Source organism: Pezoporus flaviventris, unplaced genomic scaffold (assembly GCF_033815535.1).
Source record: "Pezoporus flaviventris isolate CSIRO_AGI_PZ_B2104156 unplaced genomic scaffold, CSIRO_AGI_Pfla_v1 ptg000072l, whole genome shotgun sequence".
NCBI classification, from domain to species: Eukaryota; Metazoa; Chordata; class Aves; order Psittaciformes; family Psittacidae; genus Pezoporus; species Pezoporus flaviventris.
This window is the reverse complement of record NW_026892620.1, coordinates 2,125,348-2,150,918: the sequence shown is the minus strand read 5'-3', so window position 1 is coordinate 2,150,918 and position 25,571 is coordinate 2,125,348. Positions and strand designations below refer to the sequence as shown.

The 25,571-nt window shown below is 38.9% G+C and overlaps 1 protein-coding gene across 2 annotated transcripts in view; it reads right to left on the bottom strand.

Moving 5' to 3' along the window:
- Positions 1-2,461: 2,461 nt before the first annotated feature.
- Positions 2,462-25,571, bottom strand: part of RASA3 (RAS p21 protein activator 3) — a 130,750-nt gene continuing 107,640 nt past the window's right edge. For both annotated transcript variants that reach the window (XM_061472713.1, XM_061472714.1), the window contains exons 9-24: positions 24,712-24,816; positions 24,063-24,219; positions 23,074-23,222; positions 21,060-21,174; positions 20,093-20,167; positions 19,481-19,604; positions 18,233-18,339; positions 17,518-17,595; positions 16,520-16,597; positions 15,916-15,989; positions 12,032-12,138; positions 11,017-11,099; positions 7,371-7,582; positions 6,512-6,615; positions 4,572-4,755; positions 2,462-4,317 (exon numbers count right to left, since the gene is read on the bottom strand). In XM_061472713.1, coding sequence (XP_061328697.1) covers positions 4,242-4,317; positions 4,572-4,755; positions 6,512-6,615; positions 7,371-7,582; positions 11,017-11,099; positions 12,032-12,138; positions 15,916-15,989; positions 16,520-16,597; positions 17,518-17,595; positions 18,233-18,339; positions 19,481-19,604; positions 20,093-20,167; positions 21,060-21,174; positions 23,074-23,222; positions 24,063-24,219; positions 24,712-24,816 — 1,828 coding nt within the window. In that variant the 3' untranslated portion in view covers positions 2,462-4,241. The remainder of the gene's footprint in view (positions 4,318-4,571; positions 4,756-6,511; positions 6,616-7,370; positions 7,583-11,016; positions 11,100-12,031; positions 12,139-15,915; positions 15,990-16,519; positions 16,598-17,517; positions 17,596-18,232; positions 18,340-19,480; positions 19,605-20,092; positions 20,168-21,059; positions 21,175-23,073; positions 23,223-24,062; positions 24,220-24,711; positions 24,817-25,571) is intronic.

Genomic DNA, 25,571 nt, shown 5'->3' with positions numbered 1-25,571 from the left:
AAGCTTACACACATAGGACCATAGCATTTCTTGTCTTTTCCTGGGTACCCATTTGAACTTTGAAAAAATTTCTTTACTCTTTAATGACAGTATATCAAAGCCAGAAAGAAATTACTTCTCCAGTCAGCCTGTTAGCCCTTGTCTTTGGCTGTACTGAGTAGAGGCGGTTTGTGGGGAGACGCTGTTCTTTATCTCCAAGCACCACCCAGCATCAGTTCCAGCCTTGGGACTGCCCTACGCCATAGTCGTCCTGCAGCATCCATCTCCTGGACCTAATGGTGGCAGCTGACAGGATTCACACATTCTCCTGCTATCCATTCAAGCCAGCTTTTCTCACAACCCTACATAAGCATGCTTTACAGGATTACAAGCTGAAATTACCTCCTTGGAACAGCATGGAGTACCACACAGAAGGGATGGAGACAGGAAGCACATCAACTTCCAAGGGCCTCAAACAGCTGTGTCACACAGCCAGCTGCCTTAGCCCCAAAATCAGCTTCTTATGTAGACATAAGTGCTCACTGGTTCCTCACGGCTTCTCACATAGCAGTCACTGTCTCCTATGAGCCCCTTAAAGATGTGGGTAGGTCCTGGGTGTTACTTGCATTAACTGCCTGCCATGCCCATGGCATATCATGCTTTTTTTCCATTTGGCCATTTTTACATGCAAACATTTCCGGACAAGAGCCATGTTCTTCAACCCTCTCATCCATACACAGACCTCATTAAATTTTTACTGAGTAAAGAACCAAGTGGTACCTACTAGTGCCAACAGAGCTTTGAGATATCACTGGCACATGCAATTCTTGTCACTCCTGCTGCCAACTGACTGCATCCCAGCACAGTTTCAGACACAACATCCACAGCACGAGAAGGCCCTTATAGCGACTTGTCAGCACTGCAGCAGCTGCTTTCCATCTCTACTGCATCCACCTATAAAATACACGAGCGACAAGATTTCATCTGCCAACTAAACCCCCTTCCACTGCCTTAGGAAGCTGTTAAAGAGGAATCTCGCCTCCTTGGGTGTGCAGTTTCACAGCCGAATCTCCCCCTCTGAACTCTTTACTACTGAAATACACAAAGACATTTGCCGGGCCAGAGACACCACCTCCTTCGAACCTGGAATGGACACGGACTGGGGTCACTTCGGTACTGCTGCCAGGTCACCCCTGCTGTACTGTGCTGTTTCAGCAAAGGAGGAAAGAGACATAAGGATCATCTTCGGCATCAAGACTCCCAGGAAAGAACAGCCCAGTTTCTAAATTTTGTCAAAAGTCTTTTTTTTTTTTTTTTGCCTTCCAGGCTGGGACAGAGGGGAGAATGAAAGAAAACTGACCTGACATGCTTACTTACGGCTGTGCCTTTTTATTTTTAATGTCATTTTCAGATATGAGAAGCTGTCCCAAGTGTCCCTAGCAAGTCATCTGTGTTGTGGGCTGGATTTGTTGATTATGTCTGAATATAACGTCAGAAACATATGCTGTAGGCAGACAGGCAGAGGCTAAGTAAGTACTGGAAGCCCAGTCTTAACTCAACCCCCTCACCAACTCTGTTAATTAAGCTATGCCATAAGAAAAGGAGCTTTCAGAGATTTCCTACTGACTTCAGCTAAGACACATTAGCAGGGAAACAAAATGATTCTATACACTGGATGAGACCGAGTGGAAAACAGCCAGACCTGGGAATGGTGTTACAGTACTTCTGCATTTAAGTCTGCTAATTTCTTACAAACTCTGTGTCAGTTAAAGCCTTGGTTTTGAAACAAGGTTTACCATTCCTCAGCAAAAACTCACACTCACATTACTGTGGTCAAATTCACCTTCACTATGACACTGGTGATGTCTTCCACTGTCAGTTTGGTTTCCTTTCCTGGCTGTGGTCTACCTGCTAAACCACTGCTGCCAAACAGCTAGAGTGTGCCTGCAGAAGCTCTTCTCCAGAAGCTTCTCAGAAATGCACGCCTGCGTTCTGGTCACAGAGACACCTGATACAGCAGTGTGGGTTACCTTGAACACAAGCTAGTCTAACATACACTGAATGAGCCTGTCAACAGCTTTCTATCCTGGAAGGGCTGTTGCCTAGCCTTCTTGCAAACACTCCCTGAGAGAACCAGGGAGTGCAGCTTGTCACACAGTGTTCCAGAGCCAAAGCTTAATCCACATGAGCATCCAGAGAGGACTGGTAAGCTCCAGAAGACCAACAGAGCTCAGCATGCTCCAGGTTTTGCCACCAAACAGGTCGTATTCAAAAGGGTGATGATTCCATAGGTTCATGAGCTGATATACATGCATAGTGCTGTCCTCTCAACTCTTTCCTCTTGTCCTTTCAACACGGTATCACCCCTACCTCACAGCACCAACAGCTGCTCACAAGGATCTCCATCTCTGTCCAACTCTGAACAGCGGATGATGTGCCAACATCACGTATGAATCTAAACAGACTCCAAATGTGTACACAGTTTTCAGAAATAAAACATTTCTTTAATTGGCAAGTAGAACACACATTACAGGTCATTAGTATTTTATAAACAATATTAAGTTACAAATACATGTTAAAAATTGCAGTTCATGGCAGCTAAAAGCTTGGAGTCCAAAATGCATCTCTGCAATGCTTCCTATTACTTCCCTTTCCCCAGTCTGCTGGGTGAAGATCATTTATCATCTACTAGGAGGTGGTCTACTATATACTCAAACAAAAAGAAAACCTCATTCCTAAGAGCATCGCTAACAAACAGAGGCATTCAAAGTACTTTAGCCATCTTAAATCATGTCAGATGCAATGAGGACATAGTTGAGAATTATTCTGTAACACTTTAAGCAAAGACACAGGTATCTTCACATTAAACTAGTAGTTCAATGCTTTCTGTTCCAATTCAGCTTAAAACCAACACTAGCTTCTTCCCTACAGAAGCTTAAAGTCCATCATGCAAGGCTTCTGTGCCATCAAAGCTAGATGTTTGTAAATCAGACCCTTATACAGAGGAAAGTTACGGTGTACAACTAAACAGCATACATAAATATGTATCTTACATTTAGCAGATCTTTATTCCCCTCCTTAATGACTTTTGTTGGTATTAGTGAGATACGCAGCTCATCCCATTTTCACTATACTTGGAATATTAACAAGTTACCATAACGTGTGTTAATATACTAAATACCTTTTAACAAGTCTCTTTAAAAAAGTACTTAAAAACATTTTTGGAAAAGTAGAAACCATTTACCAGAAAAGCAAGTGGTACTAGGATAGCATGGACTCCAGTGCTTAAACATTCTCTCGGAGAAACCCATCTTGAAGGCTTTCGTGCTGGGACTCAGTGTGTCTCAGCTGCCAGTCTCATATTCTACTTATTTGTCCTTCTCGCTGTGGTGGCAAAAGGTCATCAAAATCAGCTTACCTTGCCTTTCAGTTGGCAGACTTTCAAAGATTCCCATTCATTGGACTGCGTAAGAGAGACATGTAGCTTTGACATAAGTTCATTTCTTTCTTACTCATTATTTATGAGAGTCAGTTTTATTATACCGCTGAGATTGGATCTTCAAAACCAAAGTCTGCTGAACGTGTCTAGAGAAATGACTTTGTATCTCAAAAATATCAAGAGTACCATTCAGATCTGAATTTCTATTAAAAAATGTGCACATTTAGCAAAAATTATACTGCTATAAAAGAAAAAGGCCTACTCCTTGGCCTGCTCAGAATACAAGCTACAACGCAATAGATTACAACAGAGGGTTTTTTTCTCTGCTCCTTTTCTAAATGCAGGCATTAAAGGTAAAGTGTTACTAAGCTTTTCCTAAGAGAGCACACAGGGGTGTGGCATAATATACATTAACCAGAAACAAAAAACAGTAACAAACAACCATTCTAGAAAACGCTGCATATTAGCAGCATGCTTGGTTTCCAAAACATAAGGAATTGCTTGGAAGTTGTCCAGATGAAGTCCACACACCTTGATCATTGAACTGATCACTAGATTCCAAGAAACCAAAGCAAATTTAAAAATACACATGACAACAACTGCCTAGAAGGCAGAGTTTTATCATCTGTCAATAACCAGATGAATAAAGTGCATAGCAACTATTATAACAGTTTCTTGAAAAGAGAATATGTTTAGCAAGTCTCAAAGTTTGTAAGCTTGACACTTATCCATACATTTTGCTACATGTGTGGCTTCCCTTTTGTTCTGCTGTTTAGCTTCACTGATCAACCCTTCAGCACTGTCCTGTGATTTTCTTTGCACTTCATATGGAATGTGCCGAGATCTCCGACTGCTGCCTGATGTACGTCTGGAAGCTCTTGTCACCAATGGGATGTTCTCTAAAAAATTAGAAAAAAAGGAAAAAGTATTATATATATAATTCTCTGTTAGGACATCAAAATGTTAAAACAGCATTCAAAAATTCCTTAGAGACCTTTAAAATATTGTGATAGCAATCTTAAGTCACAATCCTACTTTGTATGTGTTTGAAGGATATTTTTTGACCATGAGTATGGTGAACGCCAGAACATAGGCAAGGAAAATACCATTTTCCCAGGACCGTTCTCCTGTTTGGACAACCCGTTATACTTACTGGCTTCCATATTTTGTCTTCTTAAATTTATCTCTCTTATATTGAGCATGCTCCTGCTCTAAAGTTCCAACACCTTCAATAATTAGCTTTAGTGTTTTATACGTCTCCTTAGGGTCATCAATGATGAATGTAGAATATTCTTCCTCTTCAGGTCCATCATACACAGATTTGCTGCCACAGGCCTCTGGAAAACCAAGAAAGTACAAGAATAGGTATCAAATAGACAGGAGAAAAAAACCCAGACAAGCAGGCTGAAAATAGTCTAGGGTTCATGCATTTCCTTGGTTTGCTTCTGCATGACAAGCATAGAACTGTGTCTGACAGCAACAGCAGAAGGAGCAGTTTGCTGTCCTTTGCTGGGCTGCTGGTAGGCACAAAGTCTGTCCCATGCCCATTCCCTCCTCCTTGTCTCATAAGGCAAGGGCAGTAAGGACCTGACTTGGTCCTTTGCTGAACAGGCAATGCTTTCATCTCAATTACCACTAGTAGAACCCCACGCACACACTTTGGGAACTCTGCCACAGGCCTAACTCTGCCACTGTGCTGCTGGTTTGGCCTGCACAAGGTCAAGTAATCACTTGTCAGAAGGACAGGTTGCATCCCTGAGCAGCACATAGAGCACTGTGCAACAGACTGAATTCAAAACAATCACAGGCTGAAGTAGTCACACAAGATGTTTTGCCACATCACCCCTAAAAGATTCATACAATAAGCATAATCAAAGTATGTCATGACTACTGCCTGGCTGCCTGCTTCAGGATATATCCTAAGAAGGAGCAACTCATACCACCTTTTTATCCTACCAGGGAGCCTTCCTGGCTATGAGATGTGGACACTGATTACACGTGAACATTTGCAACACATTCATTATGTGATCTACTTCTGCATTGTAGCTGACAGTATTAGAAGAGGAGAGAGAGTATTTTACTTTGCCTCTATTTTTCCCTAGCTTTCCAGCTTTACTACTGGCTCAGTCTCAGCTTTCAAGTTACCTTCCCTTGCTGCACTGTCTGTGCCAGACCTGTGTCCTTTTCCCGGACACTGAAATTCGATGCTAGCTCTGGCAGTGAGGATTTGGAACAGGGGAAAGCTGGGCATTTGTTCAGACAGCTCGGAAGTGGTGGGGATCTTAAGTTTGCAACTGCATGGCAGCCAGGAATGGATTAAAGCACTTTCCAACCCGTGTGTTTGACACCAATGGCTTATCTCATATTATAAAATAAAGTCCTATCTAAAGATCAGTGCCACAGTGAAGGCTTCCCTGCCACTCCCTGTGCTAAACTGGTATTTCAAGTCTGGCACCATGTACACCGGATACTTTTCTTGGCAGGTCTACCAGTACTAACTTCCTCTGCTGCTTCTTTCTTTTAGACTTCACATCAAATCTCTGTTCCCCTCAGCTCCTGAGGGTTTCCCAGCCAAAACTTCACTTTTCCACATTTCACAGACATCCATGGATCATCTTTTGCTGGTAATTCCAAAAGAGCCTTCTTGAAGAAACCATGAGTATTCAGATCCTGGGATCTGAATCAGGCAATGTGCACATGACTTATGGTAACTCAAAACCATACTTCACAGAAAATTCAATTTCGCTGGTGCTTCTTTTCAGGATCAGTAAACTTCTAGTTTAGTACACACTCTGATTTCTTAATTCAGAGCATTCATCCAAGCAATGATCCGTGCCTGCACTATTTTAGGATGCTGTGGTTAAAACCTTATTTCAAACAACTATTATGCAAAGAACTTTGTACAGATTATGGGACTGCACACTGCACCAAAAATAGTTCATACAACTGCCTCAAGACAGCAGAAAGGAAAACAAATCAAATAATGGCCACTGTGTTCTAGGATGTGATTCAGAAGGTTGGTCTAGCTAGAACAGCCAATTTTATATTTGCCTTGATAAGTGTATTGGAGATGCAATGATCTTTCATCCTCACCTTGCATTTTCTCCAATTTTGGCATGTACAAGTTGAAAAGAGAGTAGATGCGCTCAGTTTCTCTATCTCCATCTATATCCAGTTGTATATTTGCTGGCAGGCCTCTGTACAGCATCAGGAAGAGAGGCAGAAGTTAAATGCTGAACGCTTTAATACAGTATGAAAAGCACTTAGTGAGAATGAATATAAAAGTGAGTACTCATGAAAGGCAACAGATTGTATATAATAAAGCTCAAAACTTCCCATTTTTCCCAAAAGAAAAGGCAGACAAATTCAGCCTGCTTTATGCCTAGATTTACCAGCATGCTTTCACTCTGATTTAAAGAGACTGTATCACTATCCAGACATTTTGGTGAATTAGTCTGCTATAACCAGATGGAAGAGCCAAAGCACTGAACTCCCAAATGTCCAGGTCTTATAATCTGAGACTAACCACAGACTTCTTGCTTCTGTCATTTTAGATGAAAATTGTTTCCTACAAACCAGACAGCACCTCTTCACTTAGTAGAGGGCATGAGTAGTGCCCTTAGAAAAAGATCAGTTTAGAATTAAATCTAAAAGTAGATGATTGTCTGTTTCAAGAATTTACAAACAAGATCTTAAAGAGATTTCTGACATTTTTAATGACAGATGATGAGAACCGAAGTACTTCATCCTACAGTCAACTCCTATCAATGCCCTGAACTCTAAAAAATTCAACATTTTGACCAAGATATGCAGATGCTGACAGAATAAACATTGCCTTTGAAAACACCACACTTGGCAGATCTTCTTGGTAGCTGCATACCTGCAAGTCACACTACAGAGACACACATACCCATGGCAGTACCTAAACCAACAGTACATTGCCAATTCTTACCCTGTGCAGGGTGTGCAGCCAGGAGTATTGTCTGCAGTAGCTTTACAGCAAAGCCAGTGGCCATTCAGATAGGCAGAGGGATGGTAGACTGTGAGTCGCTTCTTGTTGCATTGGCTCACTTTGGTGAGGATATCAATCCAGTCCTTGGCCTCTACGCAATTATTTGCTTGGATATATAGGACTCTTCTTTCAGGCTGGATCACCTGGAACATCTGCAAATAAGGAAATAAACCACAGAATAAACCAGCAGAATTTGATGGTGAACCTAAAACTGTCTCAGACTGATGATTTGTTAAAGGCAAAAAACAGCATGCTAAAAGAATGCATCAATACATACATTTCAACACAAAATCAAGCAGCAAATGTGCCCTTAAAACAAGACCTTTCACCTTGCACAAGGAATAAGATACTGTTCCTGTAGGAGATGATTTATAAACAGCTAATATCAACTTGCTGGTTGGGCCTCAACAAGATTTGTTGTCAGCCCTAGGGATGCAATTTCAGTAATGCTACGGCTCCAAGTTTTGGACGGCTGACAGAGGAACTCAAAGCAGGGCTGAAGGAAATGCTAGTCAGCAGAGGGCAGAAAAGAGGAAAACGAATGTTTGGATCCTGCCTTAAGAGACAGTGTTACTTTAATACTGCCATATCTCTAGGCTTTTAACACCTATTTCAGCATGATTCTTTCCTTTCAGTAACTTCCATGCTTCTGCACCAATTATAGCTGCAATCAGCAAATCACAGCAACACAGTTTCTCTTTAATTGCCATTGGGTTGTTCAAATAGTTACACATTAATTCTGTATGATGGTTTGGGCACTGAAAATCTGAACTACAACTATCCTGCCTATTCAGAACAGCTTGAGAGCTAAAACGGCACAATCACATTTATTTTCCTCCTGTTGAAGACACAAGTTTCTGATGTACAGTCATATTGCTTCATTAAACTGATCGCGCACTGAAGATAACTAAGTTCAAGTTACTGATCTTAACTGCAATGTCTGGAAAAGCAAGTGCCAAACATAGTTATTTCATCTACTTTCTGCAAATACTTAATTTTAATGAGTTTTCTTCTCCCTCACGTATTCCTAAATCCCCCCTACTCTTAATTCAGTTATTCAAACCACTGACATTACAGTGCCTATACTGTGTGGAATATTATTTTCCAAATGGCAGGTTTCCTTGTGTTACTTTAAAAATAGAGGCACAACCTCCCCCTAGCCCAAACCCCACACCAGAAAAAAAGGAAAGGAAAACCCCACCAAAATTGAAATTCAACTTGTGTATTATAAAGACCTGAAACATTGGCCTGAATTCAGCTGGTCAGGAGAATGTTGCAGACTGGCACCAGCCGCAATCTCTTCTCCCCTTGTGACTCCTTTAGGTGCACATCATTCAGAGTAGCTTGCAAATATACTTGCTAATTTGCGAACAAACAGTTTAATTACAACATCTCTTCTAACAGGAAAAGGAAAGCTGCAGCAGTCATTCCCCTGGATTTAGTACCCCTATGAATGTCAGACAATAATTAGTAAGGCACAACACACAACAGCAGAGTAGGAGCTGCTAGTGTGACCAGCCCAGAACTGCCAAAATACACACCAAAGACAGTCATTTTAATAAAGCTTTTTAGGACATAACTGTCAATTTGAATCTGGAGAACAGGGAAGGAAGGAAGGAATGAGGAAGACTGGAGCATGAAGCTCAACCCTCCACTAACACAACTAGAGGGAAAAGAATTTTAATGTCCTCCTGGGGTCAATGGAGCCTTCTGCATTACAACAAAGGAACATATTTAAGGAGTATGGCTTTGTGTAAGGGGATACCAACCTAAGTGAACTAACATATGGCAACTGTTATCGAGAAGCCCACAACTAAGCCAAGAATTTCAAGTGGTTGCAAGACCTCTACAGTAACTAACCTACCAGTTGCTTCTCGAACAGCAGAGAAGACCTGAACAGTACTTAAAGCCACACCACCTTCCCCCTCAAACAGTGCTTAAGGAAGATGAAGGCTACCGGCCATACTGCCAGACAGGCAGATTTATCAGGAGTAAGACACACTTGGTGCAGTTCAGAGCACAGATACATAGGGAGTATTTATAGAAAATGTGAATCTTTAATCACACTTAGCACTTATGATGGAATATCCATCGCAAATACATCTGCCATGGTGTTTTAAGAACTCTCTTCTTGCTGCAGTATTCTATTTATATATGGCAAGATATATGGGAATATATTAGCATGGGAAGGTGATAATGGTATTTTCTACTGCTTATGGAAAGACTCTGAATCTTACTTTCCAGAATGGATGTAGTCACCCTCATTTCCCAGGTGATAGTGAATTTAAGCAAGCAAAATAGCACACCCTTTCTGATTTTAACAACAATGGGATTCTAAAGGAGTAATAAATCTTCACAATAAAGGGATATTTTGGATGCATTCTAGCCCAGTAGATTCAGCTTAAGTTAAAGACTGCTATAACTGAGGAGTTGATCAGAATTACAGCTCAGCTCCTCCCCACACAGTAAATTTTATCTTAACAGTGTGGCTACTTTCAATCAAGTTATTTTGCAGAGTACAGTTGGCAGCAGTTCGTCGTATGTTACAGCTGCCTTCTGATAGCTTGAGAACTGTTTTTCAGCTTGCTTACTTTTGCCTATGTAATTAACAAGGATTATAAACACTAGAGCCAGCTCCACTACAAGGAAGATGTGCTCTAGAAGCAAGTGAACTGAAACTTATTCCATCTTTTAACAGAGAGATATGTGCTATCAAAATAATACCTGAGACAGGGAAAATAGTCAAGCACTTTGTTAAAAGCACTTAGTGCTGTTTGAGGAACCTAATATCCAGGGCAGGTTTGATCGCTGCCCTGCAGGGTGTCCACAAACAGTGAAGATGGCAGGAAAGACTTGAAGGCAGAAAAGGTAAAACTCACAACCATATATATATAAAGAAGTCCGTAGTAGATGCATGTTTAGAACTGGAAAACACTCAGTTGTTTTTCTGTTTATTTCTAAATAAAACTTTTTAAAGACTGTACTCAGCTTTACAGGTAGAAAAGTACAAAAAAAGACTCCCAACATCACCTAAGCTGATCATGTCCAAGAACTGTTCTTACACAATGAATGACATGTATCACATACAGAAGCTGGCAGTAGTGTTCCACGCAAGAGAAGTACAGCTTTATTTTATTCCCTAATGTGGCAATCAAAATGCTAAACCATACTAGCACAGCACAGATGTTGCTCTGGCACATGACCTAACCCAAATACATACGCACTGGAAGGATGTGATCCTTCACAATTATAAGCAGCCAGTTCCTTTCCAGCAGAGAGGTCTGACAGAAAGGGCAGGGACTCGATCATCTTACCTGTGTCTGACATTACGGAGCCCAGACAGCTGATCAGCAGTGGTCAGTACTGAGTGTGCTGCAGATCATGAAATCCAAGGACTGCTGACTGGGCTGTTAAGAATCTGAATGGGTTGTACTTTTGGAAACTCCTGCTACTATATACAGAACAAGCAGCTGTGGTTGTACATCTTTTGATAGAAACCCAATCCAGGTTACAAAGGGAAAAAGGCAATTCAGCTGGTGGATCTAGACCAGCCTAACAAGTACATTAATGAAGATGACCTACTTACATTTTTCATTTTAAAGGATTCCTCCTCCAGTCTTTCCACTGCCAGAATATTTTCAATTGGAATGCTACACAGAGGGTGATCACCTGCAGAACAGACACACAGAGATACTGAGCAACTGATTCACAACTCAGCTTCACCCTCTGCCCTTATTCTAAGGGCTGACTCAGTTCCTTTGTAGATCATTTTGACTGCACAAGAAAAATATCTCTTTTCATTCAGCAGGGATTTACTAACATGGTCCTTAAGCATTGTCTTAATTTCATTTCTGTTTCCAGCTGCGCTATGTTATGCTAGCAAATCTCTTAGAAACTCACTAATGCAGGAGGACACAGTGCATTTCCTGAGAGGGTGAAAATGAAAGAAATCATTCCCGTCAGCTCAACAGAACTAGCTTGGTGGTGGTGAAGTAAAGATCTCAAAGTTGAGTGTGAAACAATGACTGGCATGATCTGAACATGTTTCCTTATCTTTCTCACTCCCTATGTATTTATATGATGGAAGGAAGTGGTATTCGTTGTGTACTACTGAACAGACAATTCGTGAAAAGCACAATCCTTAATATTAGGCAACATTAAGTGAACACATTTTTGCAAGTTCAAAGCTTGCAGGCAAATCTCTTCCTACTGCAGCCAGCTGTGCCAGTGCTACAAAAACAAGCAGATAGGCATCTGAGAATGTTCAATACTCAAATCCCAGCATAAGGTATGTGTATCCTGAGTTTTGTTTCCTTGGACTGTTTGCTAGGTAACCATGAAACCTACAGATGATGTTGGCAACTGATATTAGACAAATATTATAATATTTTCTGCTAATTGATAGGATACTGTGCTATCCAAGAAGCATTTTAACAGTCAATACAGCATACTAAAAAAGGGCAAGAACATACAGGCTGATAGACTTGCCTGCACTGTGCCTTCTACTGTTACAGATCTAGATCTCAGTCTTGTTCTTACACAATCCTTATGAGTAATCTGTGCTTTAATGTATCAAAAAAAGACTGGCAAACCATTGTTACCTTTGCTTTTCTGGTATGTAAACTCATGATTTGTGAGGCGAAACCATCTTTTCTTGAAGTTTTTCATGCCAAATCGTTTTCTTCCTTGTGCTCTCTTGATCATAAACCTAGTAAACAGGACAACAGTTGTTCCAATACACTGGATTTTATATATACATGCATATAAATATATGCATACATATATTTACGTATATAGATTTAGACCTATATGCATATATACATACACATACATGATGGCACTTGAGAAGCTTTAAGAGGGTACACACAGTGTTTTCCAATTATTGAGGCCTTGTAATGACCAGTAAAGGAAAGTCCAATTTAGATAGGTTTAGAACACCTGTTAGTTAAGCCTGTCCTTTTCCCAGATCTACATAACAGGCAAGATCTGTAGCTTGACTTGTAGGCTACACAGGGGCTCTACTTAGTTAGCTGAACTGCAGTTTGCATGATTTCCTCAGCTAAATCCAGTTAAATTGTTTCCTACTACAGCAAAAAAAGGACAGAACATGGTTAGTACTGCTCTGGTAAGCTTGACCTGTTAACTCTACAAGCTTTTTTAATTTTATTTTTTTAAAGCTGTGAGAAAGCCTAAAAGATTTAGAGTATGTTTAATAATTAAAAGGTAGGTGTCAAGCCTCTGGAGCACAGGGACTGTACCCTTACATGCTTTAGTCACTCTGAAGCTCTAGAAACAAACCCAGGATGTTCCACACCTCCATTTGCAATTGCACACTGATGCTACATTTGGAAATGCATTTTCAGTAACATACAAAACCATCTGATGGCTGAAAGCTTTAATGCCCTAGCCCTCCTTTTTTGGCAGGGGAGGGGCGTTCATTTAGTGAATTGCCAGTTTTAATTAATTTCAAACTTGAATTAGCTTACAAGAAACTGTGAGATATCCACCACCTTCCTAACCACTAAATCAGTCCAAAAGCTTCAAAGTGACTTTGGAAAGCCTAGTGCTTACATACTGCTTAGCATCATCTCTGGTTAAAAAAAAAAAAAAGTGTATGTATATACAATAAAGAGTTGATAACAGCTACTCTACACACTACATTAACTATTGCGCCAAATACAGAATTGTATAATGGAGCGAGTAAAAACTACTTACTACAGAGTAGTTTTTATCAAGTGGGAAGACTATACAGCACAAAGAGCACACAGCGAGAACAGCAAATGATTTGGTTGAAGATTTTCAATAGCAGAACTAAAATGCTTGGAAGAGCTAATATTATTTCTCACTTCTGGTATCTCCAGTCAAAGACTGCATCGTATCCAACTGAACCCCAGATCTCTCTAAAGCTCAAAGATAAACCCAAGTTCCTTCAGACTTTAACTGTTTTGTAACCAGCTGGGCTGATGTCTGCTGCCCATAGCAAGTCGTCTGGACAAAAGCTGACAAGGATTGTATAGAGCAATAGATTCTTTTTTTAAATCAGCTATAGTTACACACCTCTCATTCTTAAAATGGTCAGACAGTTACTGTCTCAGTCCCTATTCTTGGATTACCCAAGAAATATTTAATAATACCATGTGATTCAGATCACCACCAGGCCCACTGGTGGTAGGTTTCATATTTCAAGGTTAAGGCAAATTTCAAGAGAAAAGCAGATATCCTTGGGCTGAACAACATGCTCTTAAGTTAGTTTCTCTTCCTTTCCATGCCAACACTTAGAAGGTGATTTAAAACAGCAAACTCCTACACAGCTTCTTCTTTGAAACACGGAAACTCCATACTGCAGAGCTATGAGCACATTCCTAATTAATTTCTTCATAGCTGACATAGCCAAGAGAAGAACATGCTTCTATTTCCTACAGATAGATGTCAAGCATTCTAAGCCAAAGAAGTTATAAGTCAAATTCTTTGTTTCTAACATTCACAGAACGTGATAAATCAGAGCAAACAGTTAGAAGCACAGTGGGGAAAAAAGTCTAAGGTTAAACCCATTTCAGTGGGTGGGTGGTTAGAGATCCTGTTTCTGCTCATCTTTATGGTAGACTTGAATTTGGATCTGCCTTAGCCTTGTTTGGAAGCATCAACACGCCCCTTTCACCTACAAGAATGGCAGGACTAGTTCTCCTTTTAATTTCCTTTCTTTTAGAAAGGACCAGGTAGAGAGGTGTTAAGCAGCAATGGCATGATGAATGCCAGCAAACCCAAGTGCCAGTGACTAATCTTTGATACTGTACGTTCACTCAAAAGTACGTACACTACAGCTTTCCATCTAGATACTCTAACAGAAGCAGAGGTAGATTAAAAAAAAAGCAAACAAAAATGCTGCAAAGCCAACCAGAAACCAGCCAACAAATTTGGAAAAGAATCAGATCAAAGGCTGTGAAAATTCCCACTCACTCCCCATGATATAACATGACAATAATGCAAAATGCCAGGAAAAATAGACAGCTGAAGGCCACTGCTTAACCTTGAGAACAATTTACATGGATGCTACTTAGAAGCACCTAGTTTTTGCATTTCTTTTGTATGGCCACTTCTTAATCATTTCCATTGAGTTCACTGGGATCTATACACTGAATATTAAGCAAATCTCAGTGCTTCTTGAAGCCTCTGCCTACAGATAAGAGTACTTTATTTTCATCAGTTTTTTGTTTTAACAAAGGGGGGAAAAAAACCAAAACAAAACCAATGCTGTTCAACATCAAGAAATAGATAACAAAATGCTCTCTGCTGGTTTTACACAGGCATTTCAGGATTGTGAAAGAGAGTACTTCCTCCCCAAAGTTAAGTGAGGCAAGTCTATTGCTGCGAAGGAAGGACATGCTGTCAGCCAGTAGCTACAGCAAAGCATCAACTGCTCCAACTGCTCCTACCATCTTACCTGCATGAACTATTACCATCAACTTTCTTTACTGTTAGTTTTAGAGTCCTTACAACAGCAGCCACAGGCCGAGCAAGAAAAGACAGAAAAAAAATCAGACAGGAGCAAAAGAAAGACAAGCAGAAAAAAAAAAAAAAAAATAGAATGTTTTAGAGTTAGAGGGAAAATGTCACAAACTATACATTTATTTTCAAAAACAAAAGAATGATAAATGTACAGAATTAAAATAGACAAACTTGCTTCTAGGGACAGTTGAAGTGAACTGCAGAGATTAACTGGAAGAGGTAGTCATGTTTTCACCAAAAACCTATTTTTTGCATGACTTAGGGCTACCAAGAAAGCTTACTTTCAAACAGCAATTCAGCTTACTGAGCTCTGACAGGAATAATTAGATTTTTTACTTTCATCCTCCCAGCTCAAAGAAGCTGTTTTCACTGTGCACTTAGATGATCTTAAGAACACAGTTTTGTAACAACACAAGTCAACCATTGGTATCTAAAGCTAATATGGCACATGGAACATGCTTCAAAAAAAGGAAAAGGTACTAAAAGAAGAAACTGTTCCAAATGCATCACAATTTTTCCTCATAATTGCTATGATAATGATTAGCATATGGATCTTATAGGGCAGCAAAAGCATATTCTGTTTGCAGGATTAGCCCTCACTAAGGTATTCAGCATCTGCCTTCATAGTGGAATTTTACAGCTTTTGTTCACTGGAGCTCAGGAAAAAAAGATAAATCAACTTGATTTTAACAAAATGCTGATTTAAGTTTATTTTGCCTTAGCTGTGCTAATTAAGTTCTACAGGCTTCTTTTTCCTCCGCTTATTTCAAAGCGTACTTAATTTAAGATGTTTAAGTCAGATGAAAAAAGATGTTAAAAGCAGCTACAGCAGCCACGGAGTAGAAATAGCAACACATGAATCTTCCTGCATTCTTCTCTGAACGTATAGATGGAATAGGAGTGGTGGAAAAAAAAGATAGCTGCCTTAGAATAGTAGCAAGCACACAAGTAGAGGGTTTTGTTGCAGACACATGCTTACCCTTCTTTAAGCAATATAGGTTGCTCTATGCTCTTGTGATCTCTTCTTCCCGAAGATGAAATTAAATCTAGAAACTAAAAGGTGAACAAAAAGCAGATATAAAAATGACAGGACTGCACTACCCAAATAAAAATCTACAGCACACAGCTACAAGAAAATATTGTAAAAGTAGTTAAACAGAAGGTAATGGCAGAAGCTTGAGGAATTTGGGAGGTTTCCTTGTTTGTAAACTAAAAATAGGACAAATGTGCTTAAGCAGAACAACTGCAGATGACAAACACTTCTTGTGCTTCTCCTTTGTTATACATTTCTTTCAATTCCTTTTGTACTAAGCAATTTCATTACAGATCTGCAGCATCCTATGAAGCACACACGTCTCGAGCTGTATTGTTAATCCAACATAACTATTAAGTAGAAACAGATCCAAAGAGATTCTACTACTGACATTCACATAATTTAATAAAAGTTTCTTGAATATTAATCAGTCTGCTTCTTCCAGCACATGCTTCCTGGTTTACAAACAGTTTGCATTACATTCTAGGATTCTGAGCATCAGCTTCAACAACCCAGCAGGATTTTCAGAACATCCACATGCAATACTTACATTTTTTACTGCATCTGCATATTTCTGCTCATTAAAATAGTCATAAAAAGTAGCCATGTAGGATTCCTTGAAATTGGCCTGAAATATAAAGCCAAAACCATGCATATCATAATAGAGTTTATACAGAAAATATTATTGCTAACAGCAGTAGACCATGAGACAAGCCACTGCAGATAAGAGGTTTTTCTCTGTCCAGAGGTAAAATAAGCAAAGGGCTACTTTTGTGTATTTTTATTTCAAAAAGGTAGCAGAATGCATTTCAAATGTATAGTAACGACAGTTAACCATGCATTCTTCAAAAGCTTAGAACTTCTGATTCAGCTTTTAATGTTGGTCCTAAAAGAAGCTGGCAAAGTGTGAGAGAAAGAATTCTATTGTCTCAAAGGATTCGTAAGTAAGATAAAAATTTATCTACAGTTGCCAGTGTGAATTCTAACAAGACCACCAGCAACCTCAAATTACCATCAGATACAGCAGTGTGGTGCCTTAGGTGTACAAGGTTTATTTCAAACAGATATCCAGAGCATGGGCACCTAGATCTGATCTCACCATTGACTCTCAGAAAACTAAACTGGTACAAAAAGAGAAGCATAGCCCTTCCCCTTACGGATGAGTTCTTCTCAGTTGAGCTTTAAAATGCTGAAACAATCTGTAAAGCCCTGTCAAGCTGCTATCACGTATACCTGCAGCAAGTAGAGAACTTCACGGGTTCTCCTGATCACTGCCTTTCTTCCAGAAGGAAGGAATGAAAAGCCCTGGAACAGACTTCTGGGTTGGTCACACAGTTTTACTTTACTGAAATCTAGTTCAGATTAAGAAAGATTTAGTTTTCCTGTGAGCCTGAGAGGCTTATCATCAAAGCAAACATAAACCAGTTTTGTATAAGCCTAGTGCAACTCAAGCATTTTAAAGGCTTAATTACAGTAAGTGATAAAAGATTAAAAAAAAAGGAAATCACTTTCCTAAATTAAGCCTTTAAATGAAAATTATATACTTACAGATTTAGATTTTGATAGGCTGCCAAGTGTTTGAATGGTTTTAGAGATAAGAGTCAAAGTTCGAGAAGTCTGAGGATCCTAGGAAAGGGAATAATATTATACAGATTAGCTATTTAGAACACAGAATAGAGAAAGGTAAACTACATTTCTTCTTTCTTACTTCATTTTAAGAAAAGTAACATAAATTAGAAAACATGCAATAAAATACCAGAGAAATAAAGTTGCTTTTTTAAAAGGTTTTGGACTCTTAAGCCCTCATGCTTCATAGCTACCCTATTGCTCTTCAGAGAACCAAAGACTATCACTTGCAACACAAAAATAGAGATTTCTATCCTGAAGACAGTCCAGGTCTTCCCCACCCCCAGTAAGAACCAGACGTTCTGAATGAGTTGCTTAACATCCAAAACATTTCCAACATTGCTGACATCCCAGCATTAATGTAATGCAGCAAAAATGAAGCAGTGACCATCTTTTCCACAGCAGATTAGACCGTCTTTGTCTTTAAATTTCACTGCTCTTCCCATGCTCCCAAGTTCTTCACATACTCAGTCATTCAACATGTGCTTCGTACCCAAGACAGACACATCAGATCTTTAAACTAACAAAGGTACTTCTCCTAAAGGCTATTAAAAGAACTGAAGTAAGAATCTTGACGGACAGACTATGGTGACAGAACCACATACATAGCTAAAAAAAAAATTGGTATGGTACTTACTGGATGGTGTGGGGTAAGCTGAAAGAGGTTTGGAGAAAGAATGGCAGGAGCAAAGAATCTCAGGAAAATAAAGCTGCTGACAGCTGTATACCTCACATCTAGGTCACCTATTAAAAAAAGACCTCCACTCAGCATTTCAATAATCCTTTCTTAAAAAACTTCTCAAATTATCAGAATCCCTTCAGAAAGCTAACTCAAGCATGTGCTGGAAGGGTCTGTATTTGGAATTACAGGATGAACTGATGGAGGATTTGGAGCCAGAGATCGGCTAGCATAAACCAAGGAATTGTCAATGACAGGCTTTTAAAAAGAAGCGAGTTCACGACACAGGCTATGAGGAGAACACCATTCACTTTTCCACCACACAGGGAATTTCACATAAACATCCACTATTCCATCAATACAGCTGAAGTATGATGAATAATTTACATACTTATGAAAGGCTCAGCACAGAGGCCAGCCCTAGGTAATCTAGTTAGAGCCCTGAGCACAACTGCTGTAGAGATTCTTAATATATCTATCCCAGTTGGTAGTTAAGAAAATACATTTTACATAAAATAAACAGTACACAGCACAGTCAGTGGCTTTCTGCTTGAGCTTCTCTACTACGAAGTGTTTGTTTAAAAGCTGAATTTGGATTACTCTGTCTTAAAACTTCCTTATTGTAATCTGCTTCCCTCCATAAAAATACATAGGTTGGTCATTATGCTCAATTCCAGTTCTATATTGTCCTCTCGTTCTTGCAGAGCCAAAACAACTAGAGGAGAGCAGAAGGAATTCTCTGTTGACAGCCAGGAAACCTTTGCAGCACATGGCCTCCTGAGGCAATGAGCTTGCAACAGGTCAAATAATTTACAGATTGGCCTTTATTACAGATTGGCATATGAACAGAAAATAATTCAGCTGCATGGAGCCTGAAGAATGAGCCATGACAAAAACCTGAACATTTGAAAACTGAGCATACTTTGCAAATATTGAAACATACATACCATCATAATGCTCTTTTTAAATGCCATTTTCCTTGGAAAGATATTTAAGGAAAACTTACGTTCTTTGCTGTTTTTTCTGTCATGTTTTTTGCTGTTTTTTCCTTGATCATTCATTCCATATTAATACATACTCCAAATGGCATTTTTGATAAGATGCTGCTCAGTTATTAAATCCACCATGGATTGTGCACACTGCTAGACTACACCTACATTGAAAAGCTATCAGTGATGTAAAATAAAACAATATATAGAAACTCACCTTGAAACCGTTTGGCAGCTGATTCTCTCAGTGAAAAGAAAATATCGCACATCACTGTAGGGCAACTTACACCAGATTTTGTAATTACAGTAAAAATGCGATCAACATATTGCCTCAGATTTTCCTGAAAAAGGCAATTATTATGACAGTATTAGTACCACTTTCTGCTTTGGAAAGCTGTATTATTCCTGGGTTTATTCATAATGGCATCGTTAAAAGATTCCCACTTCAAAACAACCTCATACTCAATGATACCGTCTTTGTTAACTGCATATATTCAAGTACAAGAGTAAAAATACTATTCCATACCAAGTGACATGGCTGTATGACGTATTGCTCCTTCTCACAGCATCATTTTCTATGGCACCAGTGGAACCACAGGCTAAGTTATCCTCAAGGGCAGGGAAGAAGCGATTAACATTCTACAGATACTGTATTTATACCATAATGTAAAGCTGTTGTAAAAATAATTACAACGGTCTGTGGTGTTGAGAAAGCCTTCAGTATATTCTAATGAATGACAAAATTATTTGCAACATCAAACATCTGAGGAACTCAGTTAAACTTGGTAGTGTTATATCAGAGATTATATCTTCAAAATCTAATGCATACCCTGTTATTTTCCAAGTTTTCACCATCCTTTAATTTCACAGGATCAATTTCACAAGGTTTATGGACCTGACAGATCTAGAAAAAATAACACAGTGAACATTCAACATATTAGTTTACCTTCAAGTAGAAAAAGTTTTGTAAAAAGCAAAATCTGTTAGGGATTTTTGAGGTAAAAGGCCAAAGGCAACTTCATAAATTTTTGTATATGTACTTTTGTTGTTTTGACAAAGCACAAAGGTAAATTACATACGATATTAATTTTTTTCCAAAAACAAGTAGCATTAATTTGTTCTACCCTTTCCTTCAAGTAAAGTGCAGAATATTTCCGTAGACTCTCTCATGCAAGGCTGTTCAATAAAAGAGAAATTTTCCCAAAACAGTCAATTTTGAAAGTGTATCTATATTCTTTAACAACTTGACATTTTCTGACGAAACATTAAAACAACAGCTGAAGAAACTGTCAAATCATTTAAAGGAAGACTGTGGTCTGAATGTACTGTCCAATTACGGCACTAAAATACTCACACCCACAATTCTGTACTGGATAGATAATAAACCATTGTTACAAGACATGCATCACATACACAGTTATCTAGGAATAATTTTATTCCTTTATACCCACAGGCTGAAACGTGTTACTTATAGCTTCCCAGCAGCTTTCTGCTGTAGATACTCTTTATTCATCTAAGTTATTACTTTAATATTTTCTCAGAAATGATAAATGTTAGATTTTATAGAACAGAGTAATTAAATAAATGAAAGCTTTCCTTTTCCTTTAATACAACCCAACTGTTTCTGAATTGGGTGACTCAGCTGTGGCTAAACACACAGGATTTTAACATACAAGCAGGCTCTTAAGCGTTATTTCCACAAAGTCACCTAAAATGGAAAGGAATAAAAAGCATCTGCTCCCTGAGGCCCTTTCACAGTGACATTTTATCAAATAAACAGTCTAAACCGCTCTTACCTCATCTATAATTGGCTTTAGTGTAACTTGCAGATAATGCATCCCTGCCAGTTTCATTGTCTCATCAATGCACTTAGAAGTTAATGAGTTTCCTCTGAAAATGGTGTTTGGATCTCTGGAAGAGAACAATTTTCTGTAATTTAGTCTCTTTGTAATAAACTGCTAATATATGGAACTGAAAAGTGGTGAAAAGTGGCAGAAATCTGGGTTTGAATGCACAAACAAATATTCCCTTTGACACCAGCCTGCCATCAAATGAAGTCATGCAGCATTTACTGCGCTTCCAGGTTACAACAGAAAAGCAGTAGGCATGGTTAAGTCCAGAGGGACTATAGATTTCCTTCTTTGTATCAGTACTGTGTGCTCAGTGCACCATTTAAACATACAGAAACACACAGGCTCAGATCAAAGGGGTTTACAGTATAAATGAGGACAAACAAACTTGTTTTCATGTACTACAGAACAGTATTAATTTGAATAAGGGAAGGAGGCAGTGATTTTAGTCCCCACAACACTGGACATTACACATGACCTACAACTTTCCCCTATAAAATAAATGCTTGTAAACTGGAAAAGGAGAAGAAAACACTGGCTCCAATGACATGGCCACCTCTTCTAAGTGACTTGCACAGCACTGTTCTGTGATAACACTATTAAACACAGCGCAGATCCCAATCCTGCCCTGAGAGCGAAACCTGCCATGCAGACTGTCTTTTCTGAAAAGCCACTTGCACAGAAATCATCCTGTACTATCTGCACTATCATGTGTATTTATTTTTTTAGAATTACTTATGTTTTCAAAATGCAAGCAATTTTATATTCATTTTGTACCTTCAATTCCTTGTATAGCAGTTTACATTATGCAGCATCAACAATCTCATCTACAACCTATACGATCAAATCCTGTGCCTTCTGACAGCAGATCAAACTTGGATATGAAGTTATCTGCTTGTCTTATAAACAGTTGTGCCCATTTATACGCAGTGAATAATAGGATGAATGACTTTGCTGGATTCATCATTTTGTTTCATAAAAATGTAAGCTCATTGCCTGTTATAAATGCCAGAAAGCCCTGAAACCAAACACCATCTTTGCTGTTTTATCACAGCAACATGACTGACTAGGGAGCAGCAGATTTCCTCATACTGCAGCAATCAAGCTATTTCAGGCAACCTGCAGCACAGAAAAAATGCACCTACCTAAGGAAGGAAAACACTATCCCTCAGACACTCTGGAAAAAAAAGCGCACACAAAGATTTTACTTTGTGCTGAGGAAGCTGTTACTTTAGCATTAACATCTGCCATTCCCCTTGACTCTCTATTGTCTCTTCTATCATCAGCCAGGAACACAACTACATAGGGACAAAGTTTGCAGCAAGAAATGTTCTTTAGGACCTGGCTGATCCTAAAGAATCTAGATCTTACACTACTGAACTGTCAGTCCAACACTAAGCCAAACAACGTATTTAAATGAAGTGACCAGAAAAAAAACTTGTTTTCTGCTATCTATTGCCAGATCCAATCCCATCTTTGTTCCTCAGCCCTCCAATTGGAAAGATTAGACACACACAGCTTGCCGTAAATATTCATGATTAGGAAGAAACTTGTCTTTTTTTTTTTTTCACAAATTCAACACTTTTACTCAGCACTAGATGATTTATTAGCACACTATGAAACTGAAATTATTTCATATGAACAGCTGAAGGTAATGTAGTATTTCACAGCTATCATGAAATATAATTACAACTGAGAAGAGTGAAAACCCCTGCTCTCAGATCTTACAATAGTCTTGCAAGTAAATTTTGCAAAACATGACAGGAATTCCTCCTAAAAATCAAACGTACCAGATCTTCAGAGCAGTGAAATAATTTATAAAGAGTTCTGCCACTCAGCTGGGAGAAACAGGAACAACTTTAACATTTTCTTTTGATATTACACGTAATTCTAGAGCGGAGGAGTCTAACACTAGCCAACATAAAGTAGGTATGATAGCAACTTGGGTTTTGGTACTTACTGAGTTCTCTTCACTTCAGCATTTGCAATGGCACTTATGAAAGGCACAATTCTGCCATAGTGTAAGAAAAGCCTGACCAGAGGTATGGCTGCTTCCTGTTTTTCTCTGCAAACTTCACCCAAAATGTGTGCAGCTGATGCTGAAACAGGCTGAACAATGGAAAGAAAAACTTTGAGAGATCTTTCCAGAACAAGCATCCTTTCTTTCTTCTCCCATTAGCTCCTTAATGCAAAACCCAACACAACACAACAGTTGTAACAGCCAGTTACCCAAACATGCCCATACATAACATGGGTGGGCATCACATTCCAGTTTTTGTTGGCTGTAAGTTCTGATTGCAAGACGGCAGCAATTTAAAAACTGCTACAGTACAGACTCTTTTTCTCCCCCCTCCATTTTTAATAGCTGTATTTTCACTGAATGTCACTGTTGCCTGGGAAGCAAGTGAAGAGGAAGAACTTTAATCCTTCTCAGTTTCAAGCCTCAGTAAGTATAGAACACACTTCTTGTACTGAAAATATAAAAGCACTGTTACAAGTGCTTAAAAGTATATATAATGTCACATATGGTACAACCCTCTTGAGATTTCAGGATTATTTTTTGGCTTGTTCAGTTTGGTTTGGTTTTTTTTAATTATACAAGTAAATTGTTCCTCTCCAGTAAAGGAAAACCAATTGATCAAACTGAAATTTACTTTGCATTTTCACATGTAAAATTAGAAAGCCACGGAGACTATGCTGCTGCTAAAACCACTGGTGTTCCTGGGTGTGCCTTTACCCACCATACTGCATGCAGATAAAGATCTCTGCAGGGACTGAAAACTAGCACCAAGGATATGCAGAGCTTAACAAGGCCCTCAGGTCTGAAAAGGAAAAAGCTGAAGTCTCTGGTAATTACACAGCTATGGTGCCAGCAAGACAGTGACAAACATTTAGAGACCTCTGTGAGGATGATCTGCAGGTAAACAACAAGCAGTGCAAGCAAATTACCTCAACATCTGCAGATTTTAGCAGGATGTCTCTAAGTGGACTGTAATAGTCTGAGGAAAAAACATGGTCCTCAGTGTAAACCACATTTAACCTTAAGGAACCGAGGTCATCAGGTTTCAATGACTTGTTACCATTATCTCTAGGCTGCAGGAAATACCTGATATACAAAAAAATAAGACAGAAAGTTTGTTCTGAAACACGAGATAATCTCGGGTTGTACATGAACATATATAAAATGTACAGATACATACAATGTTTGCATTTGTATCAAATTCTTGAAGAGTTCTGAATCAGACTTTTTTAATTTGCCAGTTTGCTTTGCCCCAAGTGCAAGATGGGAAGTTCTGATCATAAAGTTTTATGATTAAAACCCCACACACTAAAACTGTGGCACTGCTGATGAACTGCAGTAAATAATATCACAAAGCCAACATATTAGAACTCCCACATGCAATACAGACGCAGACCAAAATCTCTAATCACACCATCAAAACTTCGTGTTCTTACATTTGCTAAGATTACTTTGGCTTGCTTACAAAAAAGATACAAATTAAATCCATTTAAACTTTATCACCTAGCAGTAATTACTCTTAGTCTTCATAGCAGACATATGTTTCTACTTATTCTCCAAAATAAAAATGTCAAATACCATGCTTCATAAGAACTAGACTGTCGGAGAAATTTCAGAGGAAGTCTCAGTTCTCCTAGAAACTCATCTCCAAACTTCAAGTTACTGGCATTCCAGAGATCAACTCTGCAATAAAAACAAATTATTTTTTAAGATTTATAATAAATTAAAAAAAAAAACAAAACCAAATCATCCCAAACTTATTTCAAATTCTGTCTTTTTCCCCCCCCCCCTCAAGCCTACGAGTCTCAAAACTACAATAGTTTCTAAACAGTAAAGTGACAATCTTACCTTAGTTAGATTGCTGGAGCCTTGCACTTCACCTCCATGAAACATCAGTATAAAAAAATCATCTAGACTCTCTCCCTTACCTGTACTGCTTCCACTACCCATACTGATAAAGCTTCAGAGGGCTGTCTTCCTATCCCAGATAATGAAAGAATATGGGTAAAATGGACACCATGGTAAAAAAAAGGTGCAGAGATATTTAAGGACTACATACTGTTAGTCCTGGTCTAATGTGGGATTACTAGCAGCTAAACATCATCTTTACAGAGTTAGGCTAAATGCCTATACAGTCCTTCCCAGTGCTCTAGCTCCTGGGAAGATTCAAATTTGTTGCACCTAAACCAGTTCTGTACAGATGCTCAGGACAGTTCTACCACTCCATATAATCTGTTTATTGACTGAAGCCTACACAATTTCTGGCACTCAGTTCCTCATGTTTGGGAAGCTCTCCGTATATGTCTCTAGATAATACTTTCTTCCCTTTTACACAGTCTTCAACACTGGGATGTAAAACAACTGCACTGAGCTTCAAAGTAAAAGTACTGGTATCTAACATGGTATTCATAGATAAAAATTACAATACCCACCTTGAA